The sequence below is a fragment of the Rhea americana genome, unplaced genomic scaffold (genome assembly GCF_003343005.1).
Source record: "Rhea americana isolate MKP2758 unplaced genomic scaffold, rheAme1 scaffold_1, whole genome shotgun sequence".
Classification (NCBI taxonomy): Eukaryota; Metazoa; Chordata; class Aves; order Rheiformes; family Rheidae; genus Rhea; species Rhea americana.
The window spans coordinates 13970837-13989512 of record NW_028185038.1 but is presented as its reverse complement, the minus strand read 5'-3'; the positions used below and the strand labels follow the sequence as shown (position 1 = coordinate 13989512).

The window sequence follows — 18676 nt, the reverse complement described above, 5'->3', positions numbered from 1 at the left end:
GGTTTGATCAGAAGCATGCCTTTGGAGCCAGTCTTCAGACCATCCCTATTTACTGCCCTCCACTTTCCACCAGGGAACAGTATGGCAGTATGCAACYGGATTCTTTTCAAATGAAACTCATCTGCAAGATGCACTCCTAACTCTAAGGGATGCTCTGCCCAAAGAACAAGGGCTTCAGTTAGCCTGGGAAAAAAAATAGAAAAAAAAAGAAAAAAAAAATCTTGAAACACACTGCAGATGCTAGGGCCCCAGCACCACTTCTTTTCCTCTCTACATCCATCACTACCACCCCACACTGCTTGCTAACGTGCACAGTCTGTAGGCTACTGTTATGTTAAMTATACAGCATGCTCCACAGCACAACCAGTCTTCCTTTGATTTGCCTAAGCATATTTGCTCATTATTCCCTTCAGAGCTGAACTATTTATAGGATGGCTTTACATTCTTATTAGTTTCCAGACRCTGATTTTTAATACCTGTTCTGTCACTGTGAAGATTCTTCTGTGCAGTTTTATACATAATGTAAAACAGGCAATTATCACTGCACAACTTAAAGGTCATTCTAATGCCTATAAGTAGTAATGCAAATGCGACTGTGGAAGGGTTTTTTTGTATGSAGCTGCTTAGAGTATATATAGACTTAGCAAACTCTGATCTAGCACTGATCCCATATATTTTAAAACCTAAGCAGGGTACTAATTCATAGCACAAAAGCAGTAAAAACATTTATAYATATCTTGTCTAAGATATATTCCACACAATGGTCTGCGAACATAACACTTTCTTTTATTGACTGGAGAGATATGATGTCTCCAGGCAGGACTTGATGCAGCTGCAGCACAGACGAGGAAAAATTTCAAAACGTGCTAAAGTCCTTTCAGTGTACAGCTGTCACCAAAAAAAAGACACTCTTTTTTTTAAGAAAGAAAAATGAGCGTGCAGACCAACTATGCAGCCATTTATCCATCACGCAGCAAAGTGCAACCCCTAAAATCAACTATATRTCCCGTGCTGGGGAGCCCCAGGAGCTGTTTTCCCCTTCCCAGCCGTGCCACACGCACACTGACCCTCTCCGCCTGCTCGCCTCCGGCGGCAATGACTACGTACACGGACGCACGGTTCACAAGCCTCAGCGGGGGGACGCGACGGTCACGTTGCCATCTGCAGTCCTCCTGCAATAATTCCAGTCTTCAGATACAGTAAGAACTGAGAATTGTCACAAATATGCTTTCAAAAAAAACAGTAAAGCAGCGCTACGATTCAGGGTAAATATATACACTTCAAAACTCAAAAGCTGATGACAGGCAACACAGCCAATTATCAACCATTACTGTGTGAATATATTTTCTTATATCTACACTGAAAACTTATTTTATATAAATTTATACAGCTAAATCTATGTGATTACATAAAGCACCGAGYAGATTTAGATAACACCTTTTTCTGTTAATTACAGATGAGCACACAGCATACCAATAACACTGTATTATATATTTATAGATTACAGTTTTGCTGAAGTACTAAAAAATAAGAGGCAACCTACARAAACTACAGTTCTTGAGATTCACTGTTAGGCAGATTTCCCCTCCTCATACAAAACTGCAGAGCCACTGCAGATGGCACGCATACTCCCCAAGAGCTGCTCCAGGGGTTACAGATTCCTCTGAGGGACACGAGCATGCGAATCAAAAGCAAGACCAAGCAGCGCTATCACAATAATCAGCAAATCTGTACAGAAATTTTGTAAATGTAGTTCAATATTTTTAATTTGATTGCTTTATGTTCAGATATAACTGATGTCTGCATTTGTGCAATAAAAGGAAGGAATAAAAGGAAGATAAAGATAYTATTTAAAGTACTATGACAAATTTTGAGAGAAAACAGATTTTAATACTATTGTATAGCAATCTATTTTTCAATGAAGAATTAAAACAGAGTAATGAAAAGATTTCATCTCCTACAAGCCCATTTATAATGTTTCATTTAAATTAACACTAGACTACTATTATACAGTCAAGACTCTGCCAACATGCAATAGTAATGAAATATCTGCATTTCAGTAATGCGGCACTCTGAAAAGCAGAACAATGTCATGCAAAGAGTCAAAAATGCTTTAAGTAGTTTTAAAAAAATAATTTTAAGTGAGAACGGAAGAAGAAATATCAGCTCCTTCCTGCAATCTTAATTCCCTAAGAACAACTGGTCTTGACTTCATGCATCAAGATCACACCTGTCTCAGGGTGCTCTGAAGACACTTGGGTCTTCTAGCTCTTGAGAATAAGGAGGGTACAATAAAATCTTATATGACTATTAAAAAAAAAAAAAAACACTCTTGGACAGTTTTTGCTCAGCCTGTGAGCACACACTCAAGCTACTTCCAAGCAGCAGCAGAACCCACCTGCAATCTAGCGGAGGTACTGCAACGCTGCTTGGCAAACGAGAGCATCCAAAGAGCTGCACGTCAACGAGCTTCTCCAGATGGATGGCGGCTATGCCCATGAGCCGAGGGCAGCGAGCCTGGACTCGCTGGAAAACGAAGCCTGCGCAGCACCCCAGTAGCTGACAAGTTTTAACATTTACTCACGCTCATCCCTATGGCCTCCAGTGAAGAGCTAAGTGACCGTGACTAACAACATGTCCGATAACGGGGTCTCCTCCTCCCCTCCTGGACAGGCAAGTGTGCAATCAAGCAGCTTCATATACGCATTTGTTCTACAAGTTTGGGAATACGTTGCCTTATTATAAAGTTTCAGGAAGATAACAGTAGCAGGAAGAAACCTGCACCACTTGGGATTTGACGCAGGAGGTGGCAGGATCTGTTCCTTGAGGAAATCATTCCCACCAAGGGCTGGCCCCCTCCACGTACGGCCACAAACTGCTTCATTAGCTGCTTCATTAGCAGAGAGACAGCAGCATTCTTGGGCATCTGTGTAYTTATTTTGTCATTTCCACTAAAATTTAATTAACTGACATTAATTTTCTGTTTGATCTGGAAATTCAGTCCAAATTAACATTTTTACGGACAGTTTAATACTAACACTGACTGGTAAACTGTCAGAAGAAGCTGCCTGGACTTGCAATGAGAGGGACCCTATTCCACTAAAAAAGCCGTGTTTTTATTTACTGTTAACATACTGATTTTTTCAGTAAGTTACGGTCATTTCATTTGAGAAGTCTGGATAATTTGCTTACGAGCTATACTAAAAAATGTAGAAGAGAACATATAAAATACTTTGGAGAAACTAGATAAGATGTCCAGGAAAGCTCTGAATTGTGGTTATACAATAAAACATTATCTAAGCCATCAAACTGCTACAATTACCTGTTGCAGAAAGTGTCCAGCTGAGACCTTGTCACTTTGAAATATTCACCACATCTTAAGTTATTAAAAAACAACCAGGTAATCTTATTAGCATTTATTTCGGYACTATTATTTATTCCAGCCCACTGCAATTTAACAAATAAAACTGTCACCTTCTTCAGCTAAATGGATAAAATAAATTCTGTATGAATTTCACTATTAATAAATGTGGAAGCTAGTATCAGATTCCAAATTTCATAAGCACAATTCTAAAATACTGGAAACTGAACAATTAAGACCCCCCAAAAAAAAAAGGTCATCAAAAAGTGTACACATCTTAACAGTTCAAGATTTCCTTTAAGAAAATATTACATGCTTTAGAGGGTCAAATAAAAAGGAAAATGCTTATTATATCATTATATTTTGAGGGTCCACAAGAAAAACTGTGCATATGTTAAAATAACACATACACAACAGCCTTGTTTTAGGAAAGATATGTTCATTTGAAATATAAAAATATAAGCAAAATAAAGTTTGTTTCTCCTAGATTCTTCAGGCAGAGGGAGTACTGGACACAGATTTTACAGCCTTTTCAATATAAAACATACATACTTGGTTGTAAAATTTATCTGAAACAAAAATATAAGAGCAGATGATACGATAGAAGACTGAAAGCTACAGGACACAAATTAGCCTTCCCCTCACGCTCAGATCTCAGCTCAAGGCCCTTTCTCTGCTCCAAACAAACTGAACAAACAGGCGAAACGGAGCTCCGGGCTCAGCCACAGTATCTCTGAAACCAGGAATCCAAACACATCCGTCCTACCAGCTCTAGCTCAGAACTATGCAACCYATTAACCTTCCAAAATGTTAAGCAAATACTTGAATAAATCACTAACTCCCCATATGCAGCCGCCCTCTTCTTGCAGGAAGCCGAATAAAGCCACCTTGTTTTCAGCTGGTCCTTGCACCCGGCTGCCGGGTTCCCTCCGCTGTGCCAAAATCACGAAGGAGAGTTTGGGCAAGTGCTGCTGCCATGGGTCACCAGCAGTCCCATGCTTCACACAAACAAAAAAACCTAGTTGGACAGATTTAACYGCACTGCATTCATATTTCATCAGGTAAAGAATAAATTGATTCTCAATACTAGAAAATTTAAAAGGGCTTTTTTTCCTCTTTTTCAACTTAGCAGCTAGGACCAAAGCAACGAGTTTGAACTGTAAAAAGCTCTGAAGGACACAGACAGGCATCCCACGGCCACATCACTTCAAACCACAAGATAGCCTGTTATCAGAAGAGGATAAATAGCAATTTACAATAATATATAATCATGCATTCTTCATAGCTTGAATGTTGCTTGCTTTTTTTTCCCCCTTCCCTCTAGTTTTATACCCCTACAGTTTTTAAACCAAAGCTACATTTACATTTAAGAATTTTGACATTAGCTGAAGTGGTTTATTTGGACTCTTGCTACTTAAACGAAACCAGTTCAAGGTTTGTAGCTCACTATTACTTGACATCTGATTGTCTTGGATATATTACAGARCAACAAATTGGAAAAATCAGAGCAGTCAGCAATAACAGCAAATGAACCAAGATCAAAAYTTTGAATGTAGTTTATCTGCTTGTCACGCTAGCCAGTTTTAATCACTGTCGAAACTTGTTCCAAAACCAAGAGCGGTCAGCGCAACCACAGAAGTCGGCTTCCTGCAGTTCCCTCAAAAAAAAAAAAAAGACCAGAATTAAACTGATGAAAGATTGTAATATTGCTTGTCAGCGAAATAATGAAGGTTAGGGTTTCTTCCTCCCATCTTGCCGCTTTATAGCTACRGAAAAATTGTATTTCTTCATGTGCATTAAAAACTGTGGAACTTAACCCTCAAGCAGCCTTCATGAGTCTTCGAGGGAACACAGAAAGAAAAGGGAGCACAAACATGCAGCCTGCACAGACACTAGCTGTATAAAAATATATAAAAATATTATATATATATATGTATATAAAAAAAAAATATATATATATATGCATATATCTATATATATATATGTAGTATACATTGTTCTAGCAGCGGGGTCAAACAGCTTGTCAAGTACTAAACTAAAAAGTGTAACAAGTGATGATCCATCTACAGGACAAGATATACAAACTCTGCAGCTACATATATACACATAAACTCACTCTAAAGAAACAATACTTTTTTTCTTGCTTTTTTTAAGCACAGCAACTCAGAATAGCTTCAYTGAAACCAACACAGTTGTGCTGATTTATACCAAACTGAGTTTCTGTCCCATCTAGCACARTCACCATCGTAAACCTGCTCTGTTTTTCCCACTATATCGCTGCACTATTCCTTACTCTTCACTGTTTTCCAAACCTCCTTTTTTATAGCACAACGGCAATATTTTATGTTAAGCTGTCATGTTTCCCATGCGATAAGAAGAAACCTTCAGTGGTATTTCTGGATTACTAAGAATATTACAGTTATTCTTATTGCAGTACTGACTAAATTCCCTTCCTCATTCAGATTGCCTACTGGGAAGTAAAAAGTAAAAAATACCTCTTTGAAAGAAGTTAGACAAGAGGTGAAAAAAAGGATAGAGAAACGATAACGAATAAAACGCATTTACAGTCACAACTATTCTGCAGCTTTCAAGTCTCCACTCTCTTTACTTACACTTGGTAATACTGACCATATCAGARGATCTGTGCAAAAGCAAGGAGAAGTAAACTATTTTTCAAATCAAGAATCTACTAAATAAGCACAAGGGGTATTATCAATTGAATTTATATTTATTTTCCTGCTTTGCCTAAGGTAAGACTGACACGAAAACATAGTTTGCACATTGCCTGCAGAGATTTAAATTAAATAATCAATTTACTGTACTTAACCATTCATGTGTTTGGAGTTTCCCGGCCAAAAAGCAACACTGGAATAACAGATCACRGTATGAAAAAGTGAAAGAGAAAGTTTTCTTTATCGTGATTTTCTTCCTGTAAATTAGCTCATTTCAGTTGACTAACATTATTGCATAAATAAAGAACACAAAAAAGCACCTAATTTTTCTGCAGTTCCTTTGTAGCTAAAATCAAACTCAAGCTCCCTGAATTAACGTTAAGCCATAGATCAATTCCCAAGACACCACATCTAAGCACTTTGTTAAATGATGATACATACCTGATCATCAAACACCAAACACACAACCCACTGAAGCCAGTCATCAACAGCCACATGCAGCCAAGCAGCATTATGACCTTTCCTAAATCACTGTACCTGGCACTACATAAGTGAGAAAAATGAAGTATTTTAAGCAACTTTTTTAAAATAAAATGAAAGGGAAATAAATTGGAAGGACAGCAATGCCATTGCAAAGCGGTAATGCATGCGTATCTCRTAAGAGTTACCACTATTTAAAGAGTGTGACTGCCACTAGCATAAAAATAAAACATTTTTGATAAAAATACTATTGATGAGTCTCTCACAGTGTGGCCAGTTGTTCAATGATCTACTCTTACTAACAACTGCTTGCTTGTGCGTGTATCATTCTGTGGTGAAATCCCTCATTCTCTTGCACACGCACGTTAAATTTCAGGAGCTCTTTAACCAAGTACAAGCCAGCACTTTTGCTGGAAGAAGCCGTCCCCTCCGTCGAGCTGGCACACACTCTTTGAAGCATCACTGGAAACCAGATTGTGAAAGCTGATCAAGATTAAAACCAACTCAGCAAGTTAAAAAAAAAAAATTAACTTGGATGAGTTTCCCAATTCATATCACTGCGCCTACAAAAATGCTGGTGAAGCACAGGGGAGGAAGGGATGAGGGGACTGAAGGAGGAGCCATTTAGGCAGCATTAATTACCTGTGAAGCCACAGCCTAAAGGCTTATCTTCAGTATAAATTCAGAAATGTCAGCAAGCTTGCTGGAATTAAATTTTGCCATATTGGCAGAACTTTAGCTATGAGCTATGACAAACAAAGTTGCATATGTGTATTGGTGAGCTGCAGAAAAAAAAAAAAAAAAAAAGCTACCTTACTGCTTTAGGCAGATTTCATAGCTAACAAAAACAAACCAAAAATGGTTATCTGGTCATTAAACAGATTGCCACATTCTTTTTTATTAAAAAAATCAAAATAAAATTTACTATTAGGCTACCTTCTGGCTTTACAGTTCTCTTGTACAGATTATAGAGATTCTCTTCCTTCTCATCCATGCTACCTCTAAAAACCATAATAATTAGAAAATAAGCGTAGATGATCTCTAGTTCTATCCGGCATTACTCAATTAGATTCATCCTGAATTACAACATTTTCTCAACAATATGAGGCCTGTGACTACTCAATTTCCATCTATACTCACATCAGCTGGGTTACCACTGGATGTAAGGTCAACTACAGGTTAGAAGTTTGATGGAGGAACTGCTATTCCCAAAAGTTTCTCTCAAGGGAAGGCGCCATACTATGTTATCGTAGTCTCTTCTATTCTTTACATATGGTCAATTTTTCACATCAGCTCTTTTAGGAGCTTAATATTACAATTAAATGAGAAGATTTATTTTATATTCCTTAGATATGGTCTGAAGCATCTCAGGTTTCTCTTAAGGTCCTTTCAGGTTTTTGTCAGTCAGAAGATACTGGAGGACATGAGAAGTGTTCATTTTTCAAACAAAAGATTGAGAAAGACTCTTTGTATAATGAAACCATAGGAACTGGAAGGATTGTTAAAGCAGATCCATGGGGAAAGAAAAATGTTTAAAAATATGCGAATTCTACCTGATGTTTTTTTTTAAAAAAAAAAAAAAGAAGAAACCATCCCCATCTACCCTTTTTATGTAGAACACTATTTGGGTTTCATTAACAAATTTAATAAGAAGTAGTCTCAAGATACTATCCACAATCTTGCTGTTACTTTTGTTTTATTTATGTGTAAAAGCTTTTGTGTACTGTCAAGGGCATGAAGCCCACTGGAACATCACAGATGACAAGCCTACGAAGAAAGGTGCAAGATCAAGACTACAAAAAAAAAAAAAAAGATATAAGAAGTTGGCGCTGAAGAGAGACAGGTGAAAAAACAGTATTTTTTATATTCTTGAAGAAATCTAATCTTAGAAATTATAACTGGTTCATTTAATATTTTGTTTCTGGCACAGGRGAAAGAGGTACAAGAAAGTTTTCTTCAAAAAACAGGTTGCTGCTTGTTGGTTTGTACCAGAAAGTGTGCTTTCATGCTGTCATTTGTTCAAATTAATAATGTATCAGTTATCATTACAGTTATACAAGTTATTACATACAACAGTCCTTTGTGGGACCGACCCAAAGGTCATGAAAAGAAGTGATTCTCTTTTAAATTAAATGTAATCGGGTCTTTTATCTCTTGGATTTGAAGAAGAATCATAAAAAATTTACAATGGCCTACGATGTACACCAAAACCTTGACCATCTGGTCAATCTTGGCACCAAACAGACGTTGGGCAATGACAGACAAGTATTTGTCCCAGAAATTTCTCAAGAATTTAACCTTTCGGACACATACTGCATCGAAGCAGTACAGCTCCTGTGCACCCCTATGGAATATTACTTGAAAGCAAACTGCTCTGGTAAACAGAACTGCTCCACAAGATTCCARTGCAAAAAATCGGGATGTCCAGAGTTTGGGTTTTTTGTTTTTTAAACAGATATTTCCTATAGTGTTCATTGCAGAGTACTTAAAAGAAGGGAAATCCTAAAGCAGTGAGGCAAATTCATAAGAGAAAAATAAAAAACACACACACTATTACAACGCATTACCCCAAATACGAAATAGGCAAGTTAAGAATAAAATCCTAAATAAAAAGAAGCACTAACTAAGAAATAGAAAGGGAAGAAAAAGCATATAATGCTTTGTGAAGAATAGAAGGAAGGAAAAAAGAAATCATTTAACCCCRAAGCCCAAGAAAAGAAAAAACTCTCAGTGTTCTTGTGCATCAAGGATATTATGACAAACAGAAAAATACAGAAGGTTATCAAGAGAGTTTCCGCTGTTTCACTAGTTACCTTGAGGTAACGTTTCATTATACTTCTCCTACACCATCACCAAAGGTTAACAAGAAAATATCATGCATACCACCTGTAGGAGCTTCCCCCTCACCCTCCCAACAAGCTATTCCATATTCTCCAAAGGAAAACGGACCAACAGAAAGACTGCAGATTTCCTGCCAAGTCTGTATATCTGCAATATAGGATTCTACCATAATACCATCTCCAAGTGAATTCAGGCAGCAACTTCTGAAGTATGAGTTATTTATTGGCAGGTCTAAACATGACTATCTTTGGCGCAACTTTTATGCATCTTATAGGCCCACATTTCCAGAATGAAATTTCTCTCTAAAACTGAAGATATTCGTAGGTTTTGTTTGAAATATCAACAGCTGAGATACAGTAAAATGCCCAAAGAAATACAGGGGTTTCTTCAAAGTCTTTGACTTATGGCACAAACACTGCAGCAACCAAATATAAGTTCTTTCTTGCAATCTGTAAAAAAGTCAAATAATTTTCTCTTGGGTATTAAGACATCTCTTGCACTCAAACACTGCACGCCTTTGTAATGCTATGATTTTGAGTTTAGTTGTCTAGCCTTATAAGTCATAAGTATTTTGACACAACATCCTTTTCATATTCTAACATCAAAGTGATGTTGCCAATTATGCTTTGCTGTGGMCTTTTCTAAAAGGAAGGAGTGCAAAAGAGATTAGCAAGAATATTTCATTATTATTTTGACAACTCAGGTTTCAACCCAGAACTTCAGYGATGGAAAAAGGAAAATTATTAATAGAGTCATAATCTACAAGGGTTTCTCTAGGAGAAATAACGTTAGAACTATTTTTAAAAAATTCAGAAACATTTCAGATCTTGTGAAAAACCTGGCCTAGAATTAGAATGTTTATGAAGAGATTTTTTTTATAGTGGCATAATTTAGGACTTGATCCAAAGCTAGTCTCTCACAGTTATAAATTGTTTAAGAAAGTCAAGTTTAATGAATTAATAGTGATTTTTAAGTCTTCTCGCCTTCTTCACAACTCTAGGTGTGACACTTTATACTCATTACAGAACGTATAGAGGTAATTTCATCTTTAATTGACTTAACATTATATAAATGCAGTAAAGGTTTGAAACACTGCTTAAAAAACACCCACCACCACATTTCGTTGAAAGATCATGGAAGATGGTAGCAATTCTTTGTCTCTTTTCTTCCCCCTCCCCTTTTTTTTTCCACCTCGGGATTCAGGTTTTAAGCAGAACACCATGGTAAAAAGTATGAAAACATTAAATTAGACATTAGAAAACTTATTTAATTCACGGCATGCATCACAAGGCAAAAAAAAAAAAAAGAGAGAGAGAGAGAGAGAGCTATAGAAGAATTTTCTGATATCAGGCTGCTCAAAACACAAAGACTGCAGACAAAACCATAACCGAAAAAAGGGCAACTGGGAGACAGGACGGGCGCTTACGCTCACACTGCTTAACTAGTTGCAGGATTTATATTGTATTTGTAAATCTTTTGTTTTAGTCACGCTCTCACGATACAAAAAACAAAATCTAATGTGACTAGCAGCACGAGTCACAGCCAGAAAGAAAGCTGACTGTGGCCTACGTTAACAACAAACAACYGGGCCGAGCGGCTGCGGCGAGGTGTCCGACCACCCCATCAAAACCCCCATCGCGGCTCACAAAACGTTAAGAATTGGTTCTTCTCTAAGTAACATTCTGCAAGACTTCCTTCACAAGGATCAGATTTTCTTCTCTATTGCAGCCGTGCTTCCCCAAGGCCTTATAACAAGCTTCTGCTACCGAACCATGGATGTCAGAAACACGCTCTTGACTAGGAACTGCATTTCTAGGCCTCGGCAAGAAAATAAGCTTTGGGGAAACTGGAGGGAGGGGGAACTCCTTCCCTCTCCCCCACCACTCCCATGCAGTATTTACAAAAACTACAGTGTTGTGGCAGACGTTCATTCAGTTTTAAASAGGAAACGTTCAAATCAGGTGCGACACGTGAAATATGCAATTAATACCGTATTTATTTTGCAACCTGTTGCTCCGAGTGCGAGTTAAGCGCCCGCTGCAGGACGCACTCTCCTCCGCTGCCCGCGTGCGGCGCTCACTTCTGGAACATCTGCTCAGACATTTCCAATTTCAGTTCCTCGAGTTCCTCATTTTCACAATAAGGGATAGAGATTTTTCACTGAGTTTTATTTGCAMATGGCAAGAACAACGAACTTCAGACTCTTACTCAATAAATCACTTCTCATGATAAGCATGCTTTTTAAAGGGCAGAAGAGGATGCACCTGAAGAATGAGATTGAAAACCTTTAACATTTACCAACAATTTGAAAGCACGTTGGTAAACACTTTACATATCATCCATCACGCCTCAGTGAAATCACCCCACGCTCACACTGGGCTTCCCAGCAGCTTTCCTTTACAAATACATTTTTCCATTTACTGAAAACAAAAATGAGAATGAGTCATTTCTGTAGAATACAGTCCTTCACACACACCAGACGCCTTGTGTTGCACGCAGCGAAATAAAACTAATGCCTACTCAGATTGCTGTATTTATCCCAGAAGTCTGTCAGCATTTTGCATCTTTCAAAAATTTSAGAACATTCTGAAGAAAACATTTACAAAATGCCAAGACTTTAACATTGCTCATAAAAACTGTACTACCAAATTCTAGGAGAATTAACATCTAATTAGTTCCTTTAGCAGCAGCTTGAGAACATCAGCTGAACGATAACCAAGAATTCGTCTTGTAACGAGAGAGAGAAACAAAACAAAACAAAAAAAAACCTCAAAGCTTCAGAGCTGAGAAAACAAGTATTTCCTTATGTTTTTCCAGCTTTCAGTTCCAATTCAGTTGAATCATTTTCAATAATAAATAGATCTTTTTATAGATTTGGGATAGGTTCTCTCTTAAAATCAGTCCTAATTCTATAAAAGTCAAGCCTCGTTAGCTAGCCACACTCAAAACACGCAAGCAGAACTACTGCCCCTCACCTTAACTCTTCTGCGTAGTAAGCGGAGCATAAGCGCACAAATCAAAAAAGGAGAATGCACAGAGAACTGAAATCAAGAAATTCACTCTGATGAAATTATGCAACAAAACTGCTGGGTGGGATGTTCGACCACATCACCACAAAAATCTAAGGAAGCTCGGTTTGACGAAATGCCTGCCTCTTCAAAACAGGAGGATAAAAGTGGAGCCCAATTCTACCTTCGCTCCCCTTGTTTCCACAGGGGCGTTTTGTTAATTAATTCAGCAGAATTACAGCAGCCTGGCATTATTAGATGAGCGACTGAAAATAAAGGTACCGGCCTTTTGCCRCAGCTTACACGTAAGGGGAGAACAGAACACCGACGCAGCAGCAGGCAGGCACAGATGCTATAGCTCCTAAATTATTCATGACCTATTCAATACAAAAGAAAGTGGTCCCAAGRAATGAATTCCAGTAAGAAACAAATGCAATTTTTAGAAAAGCTTAAAAAATTATTTTATTCCCCTACAAACTACATATTCAGCAACAGAAGATATTTAAAAGTTAAAATGAACTGTGGGGGAAAAAAAAAGTGTTCAATAAATTCCTAATGGGATAAGTATGCCAGATACCACAAGCGAGGGCACTACTTTAGAGAAGAAAATACAACAAACATTTAACAGTCGGAAGAGAGCAAGGAAAGCATTTACCGTCAATTAATTTCAAACAATGACTGAGGATTTCAACTGTTTTGTACACATGCAAGAGCCATTTCAGATTTGGAAGTTAGTTGTAATCTAGAAATAATCTAATTGTAAAACCCAAAGAGCAGTGCAGCTGTGTATTTTCAGTCTCTCTCATTTCCATAAGTACTGAAGGAGCCTGTTTTTACTCTTACTCTCATTCAGAATACTTAAAGATTCAAAACACTATTCTGATGGGATTATACAGCATATGGATGCTACTTTCACAGTCTCAGCTACCCGGACCAAAAAAAAAAAACTTTTTAACACAGAAAAGGAAAGAAAAGATCTTTAGAATGATCGCAGCAGTTACAAATGCTGACAAACTCCACCTTCAGCATAATAAATGTCATCAGGATTCTCTTCAAGAAAGCTACAGTGGCAAAATAATAATAATTGAGCTTAATATAGCTCAAAGCCCAATTATGGTAGCTGTATGCACCACAGAACATTAAGTATCAAGTAGACATTTAACTGAGCTCTGATCAAACTACAAAATATATCCGATTTACAGMAAATCACTGAAGACTGAATTCACCCTAGCGTTGCGCTTACCTTTCTCAGCGGCATCTGCTCTCCGTCTTGCTGGCGACACCAGATTCTTTACAATCTGCAGCACTTGAATCATTGCTCCTTAGCAAGAGCAAAGGGACCAGGCACTCCTYGCAAATGCCAACAGGTTTCATCGCTGCACGTTTTTACATGGCTGCCTTCAGTACGCTCAAGCAAAACCGATGCAAGACCTACTCCTCTACCTTTCAGAGAAAGGTTTCTGCCTGKCGACTCTGCAGGCTGGAGTGAAGGATTTAAAGTGACTTCAGCACATGGAGACAAAAAAAAATGCAAGCAGTCCTAAGTGTATTTCTACAGAACCTTTTCAAATTATTTACTGAGGAGAATGCACAGGGATTTCTCTAGGTAAAGTTTAAAGGAAACATTTGCACCACAGTGACTGAAGAAAACACCTCTTGAAGTGCAAGCTGATGGAAACAACATAATCCCCTGGGCTTAGTACGAAAGAAGCATGTCTGCACCTTATTTTAAAGCATGTATCAACGGATGAATTTTCCTGTAATGTTGTAAGAGAGCTACTGGTGCAGAGCAGAGCGACTGTCAAAGCAACTAACAGAACTCCAAATAAATCCAGCCTGCTCCACTCCATCAGGCATACGCAAGCACCTGCTAAGAAGAGGCATTCACTGCTTTTCCTCCCCCTCGAACACGCACCTCTGACACTCCTGGACGTGCCTGGCATTCTTACACCTCGGGACGGATGCCGGAAATCCTCGGAGCATTTCAGGCGTTCTTCTCTCGCTCGCCGCCGGAGGCGCAGGGAACAGTTTCAACTCAGGTATTATCAYCACCTCTGGCAGGTAATTTTCACAAATAAATTGCAGGATGTGCCCCACATTTTTAATGCCACTYGAAGACGTACAAAGACGCTTCAGAAATGCCTTCTGTCAGGGTAGGCTACGCAGCTAACAAAAAGAAGCCATGCGAAATCGTGTTTTATACAGTTGTGTTAAATAACTGCCAGCTCCGAAGAGCTTCTGCGAACGCTTTTGAAAACCAAATTCCTACAAAGGATCGCGAGGCCTCGTCAACACAAAGAGAGCAATTTAGGAAGCCAACTACAATTTCCAGGAAAACCATAACATTAGAGCAAACCGCAGGCTGTGACCGAGGCACAGCAAGACACGCTCTCTGGCCTTCAGACCTTCTGTTCCCGTTACTTAAGTGCTAGATGGGGGGAGAGAGCTCAGCTCTTTCCATTTCCAGCTGCACATCACAAGCATTTCGGTTTTCGATTTGCTGGCGTGCTCATTCACATGCACGTCGGTCTCTCGAAATGCGGACGGTGTGGGCACAACAAACTGCTTGATTATACTAGTCTCCTTTCTGCTCTGCCTGTTAATCCACCTCTGCCAGAAGTAATAATATTCCAGAGTACGATTATATTTGGTTTGGCAAAACAGAGATGACTGAAATAATTACCACTGACAAGCTGTCTGATTTCTTCTCCCACCCAGCAAATATTCAAGTATCTACTCAATAGGAAGCTGAGAGATTATTACTGTGCAACTGTACTTTATCTCTTCCTGAAAAAGGCTTCCTCAAGCTGTTTGAAATTGAGCTCATAACTGTCTATATTAACAGTAATTTCCAACTCCTGTACATAATTTTAAATTCCAGGTTTCAAGCAAGTGACTTAATATTAAGAAAAAAGTTATTAAAAATGTAATATAATTTTCTGTAATCTCCCCTCCCCCCCCCAACTATAAACTCACAACATTTAAGATGCAGAATACGGGCTTGTCTGGTAAAGCTCTTCACTTGTTAATTATTTGGATACCCAAATTCCTGCTCTAAGAACCCTTCCACCATCACCTTTCCACAATGCATGCTTGTTTTCTTTAAGTTGGGATGTCAAACATGCTACCTTCAAGTTAAAGATACAATTCTAAGGAACATCACTATTTACAGCTTAACTGCATTGGAAGTTTACTGTAAAAGTTGACTAGGTTTATGGCTCACAGAAAAACTCTATTTTTACAGCACTACTAAACTTTTTTATCTTAACATTTTTATATAAAAGGCCATAAAAAAACGGAAAGTAGTAAGGTAGGACAAAGACTACAGTGATAACAGTAAACCTCTCTTTACCAGCAGTAAGAATATTTGAAATAGCTGAAGCCTGCTCTGAGCTCTGGAGGGAGATGCACAAAAACTTCAGAACTAGAAAGCGTTTCCATTTACACCTGCCTCCCTTGGCATGCAACAACCTGCAAAGGCATAATGTAGCTTCTCCCTCTTGTTCATTAGAAAAATGCTACTCTAGGGAGAGAAGGGGAAAAAAAAGGAAAAAAAAAAAAAAAAGCTTTAAAAGTGATCTTAGGAAACTGTCTTCACTGAACACCATTTGCAAAGAGCACATAAAGGGAGAAGAGTACAAGTCTGAAGCAGGGCCATTCTGTTCTTGATAAACAACATAAAAAAAAATCAGATAAATCTCTCAACTTTTGAGGAACCAAAGAGCAAGTTTCATGGCTGCTATTTCATTTTCCTCAACTCCATTCATACACCTACCAAGGCAATAACACTAAACATAACTCCTGCTTTAAAAGGGAGTTCCCTAGGTTTTATCATTTTTACTACAGGGAAAAAAAAGAAAAAAAAAAAACTTCAAACAACAAAATCCAACCAACTAACCAAATCAAACATCTTCGTCTTTCATTTGAGAGTGGTAACATGGTTACAGCTTACACTTGCTCACCTTTGAATCATGAAAATAAACAGATATTTCAAGGTAACCTGTCACTACAACTGCCCACTTCCAGACCACACTCTAACAAAACACAAGCAGTGAGCGAGGATATTCACCGACCAAGAGCTCACAGCAATTTTGACACAGAYGCACAAGGTACAAATTAGGAAGACACAGAGGGTATTATCTCTAGAAGTGCAACACTTTGACAGGATTCTGTTCAAGAAGTAATTCCACACGCACCACGTGAGTTTAGCTATTTACCTAAAGGATATGCACTTCGTGGTGTTGTTGCATTTTGCTTTTCTTAAATTCAAGGGTGGAGAGACCASAGAAAACACACATAGGTTATTGGCTCAATGAAACAAGTTGGTATGAGAAGGAACAGTTAACCACTGAGGGATTTTACAGATTATTCCACGTAGCTTTTGAGCTCTCCAAACCATAACAAAACAAATAACTTCTGACTAGTCAACTGTCATCACTCAAAACCAAGRCTGCTTCCATTAGCGTAATTACAATTAGCTAGCCTTTGAAAGCAGTTATTTTTCATAAAGTTTATTGCCAGGAGGCAATACACAGCACAAAAGACACTGCAAAACTATGGTTCAGTGGAATATTTGTCAGATACCACTTGCAAGCAAACAAGCAAAAATATCAGAATTCAAGTTTCAGAAAATCTCAGCAATATTTTCTCCCTATTCCTCTTATGATCTGAAACATTTATATATCCCATAATGTTACAAAAAGAACCCTCATTAGAGTAATCTCAGGCATCATCACAGCTACCCCAAAAAAGCACCTGCTTGTTGTGCCCTCATTTACAGAAACTAAGACATACAAACTATTAAAAAAAATGTACAGGCTTATTGTTCACATGAATGAATGTCCTCAAGCCTTTCTAGTTATTTTTCTTTTAGATGCAAAGTTATTGTGACATTCTTCTTCCAGCTAGAATTCAGGCCACATCTGGGCTCTATTACAGTTCTGCACAAACCTTGGCTGATATAGCTTCATAATTTTACCTTACGCTCCCCCAAAAAAGAGAGCAGAATTAATGTTCTTTTTCCTACCTACTACACTGCAAAAATGGTTAGGACACCAAGCTTAAGACCTGACAAACCCAGAGAAACAGAAAGCCCAGGATGCACTGGCCAAAGCGAAATTCAGGGAAAGGGACCACAGCAAGACATCAGCCACAGATCTGAGGGAATTCAAAGGGTTTCGAGGGAAGTAGGATTAAGCTGCACGTCTTGCCGTTACGATCCAGAAAGCAGGTAAGTGCAGTATCACGTATGAAAGACTCCTTGTGATATTTGTTTAGCTCTGTGAAAGCGCAGAGACGGATGCTACGAGCAGTAGAAGGGGGTTTACGAGAGCAGGGTTCCACCTGCTCTTTGGCCTCTTCCTTCTACATCCATAAAATGCAGACAGACCTTAAATACGTTACAAAGTCAGTAGGACTATTCATAACAAGGGCTATAAAAAGTCAAGTACCAGCAACAGCAAAGGCAGCTGTTCTTAATGACCAATTTAAACGTTTGACTTAAAAGCTACAGTTTCAGAAACCACACATAGCAGCACCGCTTCGGCTCCCCTCCCGCCTTAGCAAAGGGGATTTTCACTCAGAAAATGAAGCAGATATTCTTACCAGGAGCATTAAGTATTTTTCAAGCAGGAAAATGTTTTCAACGTTGTATTAGATTTAAAGGATTAAGGAAACACAGGTAAGGCACGTGACTTTGGAAAAGACTCTTTAAATGTGAAATACGAGGAACAGCGTATTGTAGAAACATTTGCGTAGCAAGTTCACAATAAATACTATACCATTCCCTGCAAAAGAAAGATAAATTCAGAAACAGTGTAGCTAGCAATGAAGCCATTGGCTTACAGGGGGGCGGGGGAAGTATCAATAGAAACATTTTATTGTAAAATAGTCCTCTCTAACTTTTGTTGTCACATTTGGTCTTCAAAGAAATACCTCAAAATAAACAGCCATTGAGCTCTGAGAGAGGCAATACATCATGGTACAAACTACTATTAGAAGTAGCTGTAAAGTAGGTCATCTACCTTTTCTCYTTAGTATTTTGAATTAATTTTCCAATCGGTGAAATAAAGCCTACAGTTTCCTTTCATTAAATTTTAAATAATCCACTATAGCTGGAAAAGCAGAATTCTGGAGTTCCACAGCAATAACTGAAGCGCTCCATAAATCTCTCAAATTTAAATTCTGATTCTCAGTATTTTCCACAGACTGTTCTTGTACAGCAATGCATTAAAAGGGATGATGACAGAGATAGAAGAAAAACTGATGTCCTCAGGAAATTACACCTGCAATTCTGGCAGCCTTTGCTGGGAAAC

At 38.3% G+C, this 18676-nt stretch overlaps 1 protein-coding gene across 3 annotated transcripts in view; it reads right to left on the bottom strand.

Annotated features, from left to right (window-relative positions):
* Positions 1 to 18676, bottom strand: part of USP6NL (USP6 N-terminal like) — a 111676-nt gene that overhangs the window by 76769 nt on the left and 16231 nt on the right. Inside the window, exon 1 of one of the 3 annotated variants that reach the window (XM_085299400.1) lies at positions 14278 to 14339. The exons of 1 other annotated variant lie outside the window; for it this stretch is intronic. In XM_085299400.1, coding sequence (XP_085155526.1) covers positions 14278 to 14305 — 28 coding nt within the window. In that variant the 5' untranslated portion in view covers positions 14306 to 14339. Of the gene's footprint in view, positions 1 to 13605; positions 13679 to 14277; positions 14340 to 18676 lie in introns of those variants that run through there. One more of the 3 variants, XM_085299383.1, reaches the window with a different exon arrangement.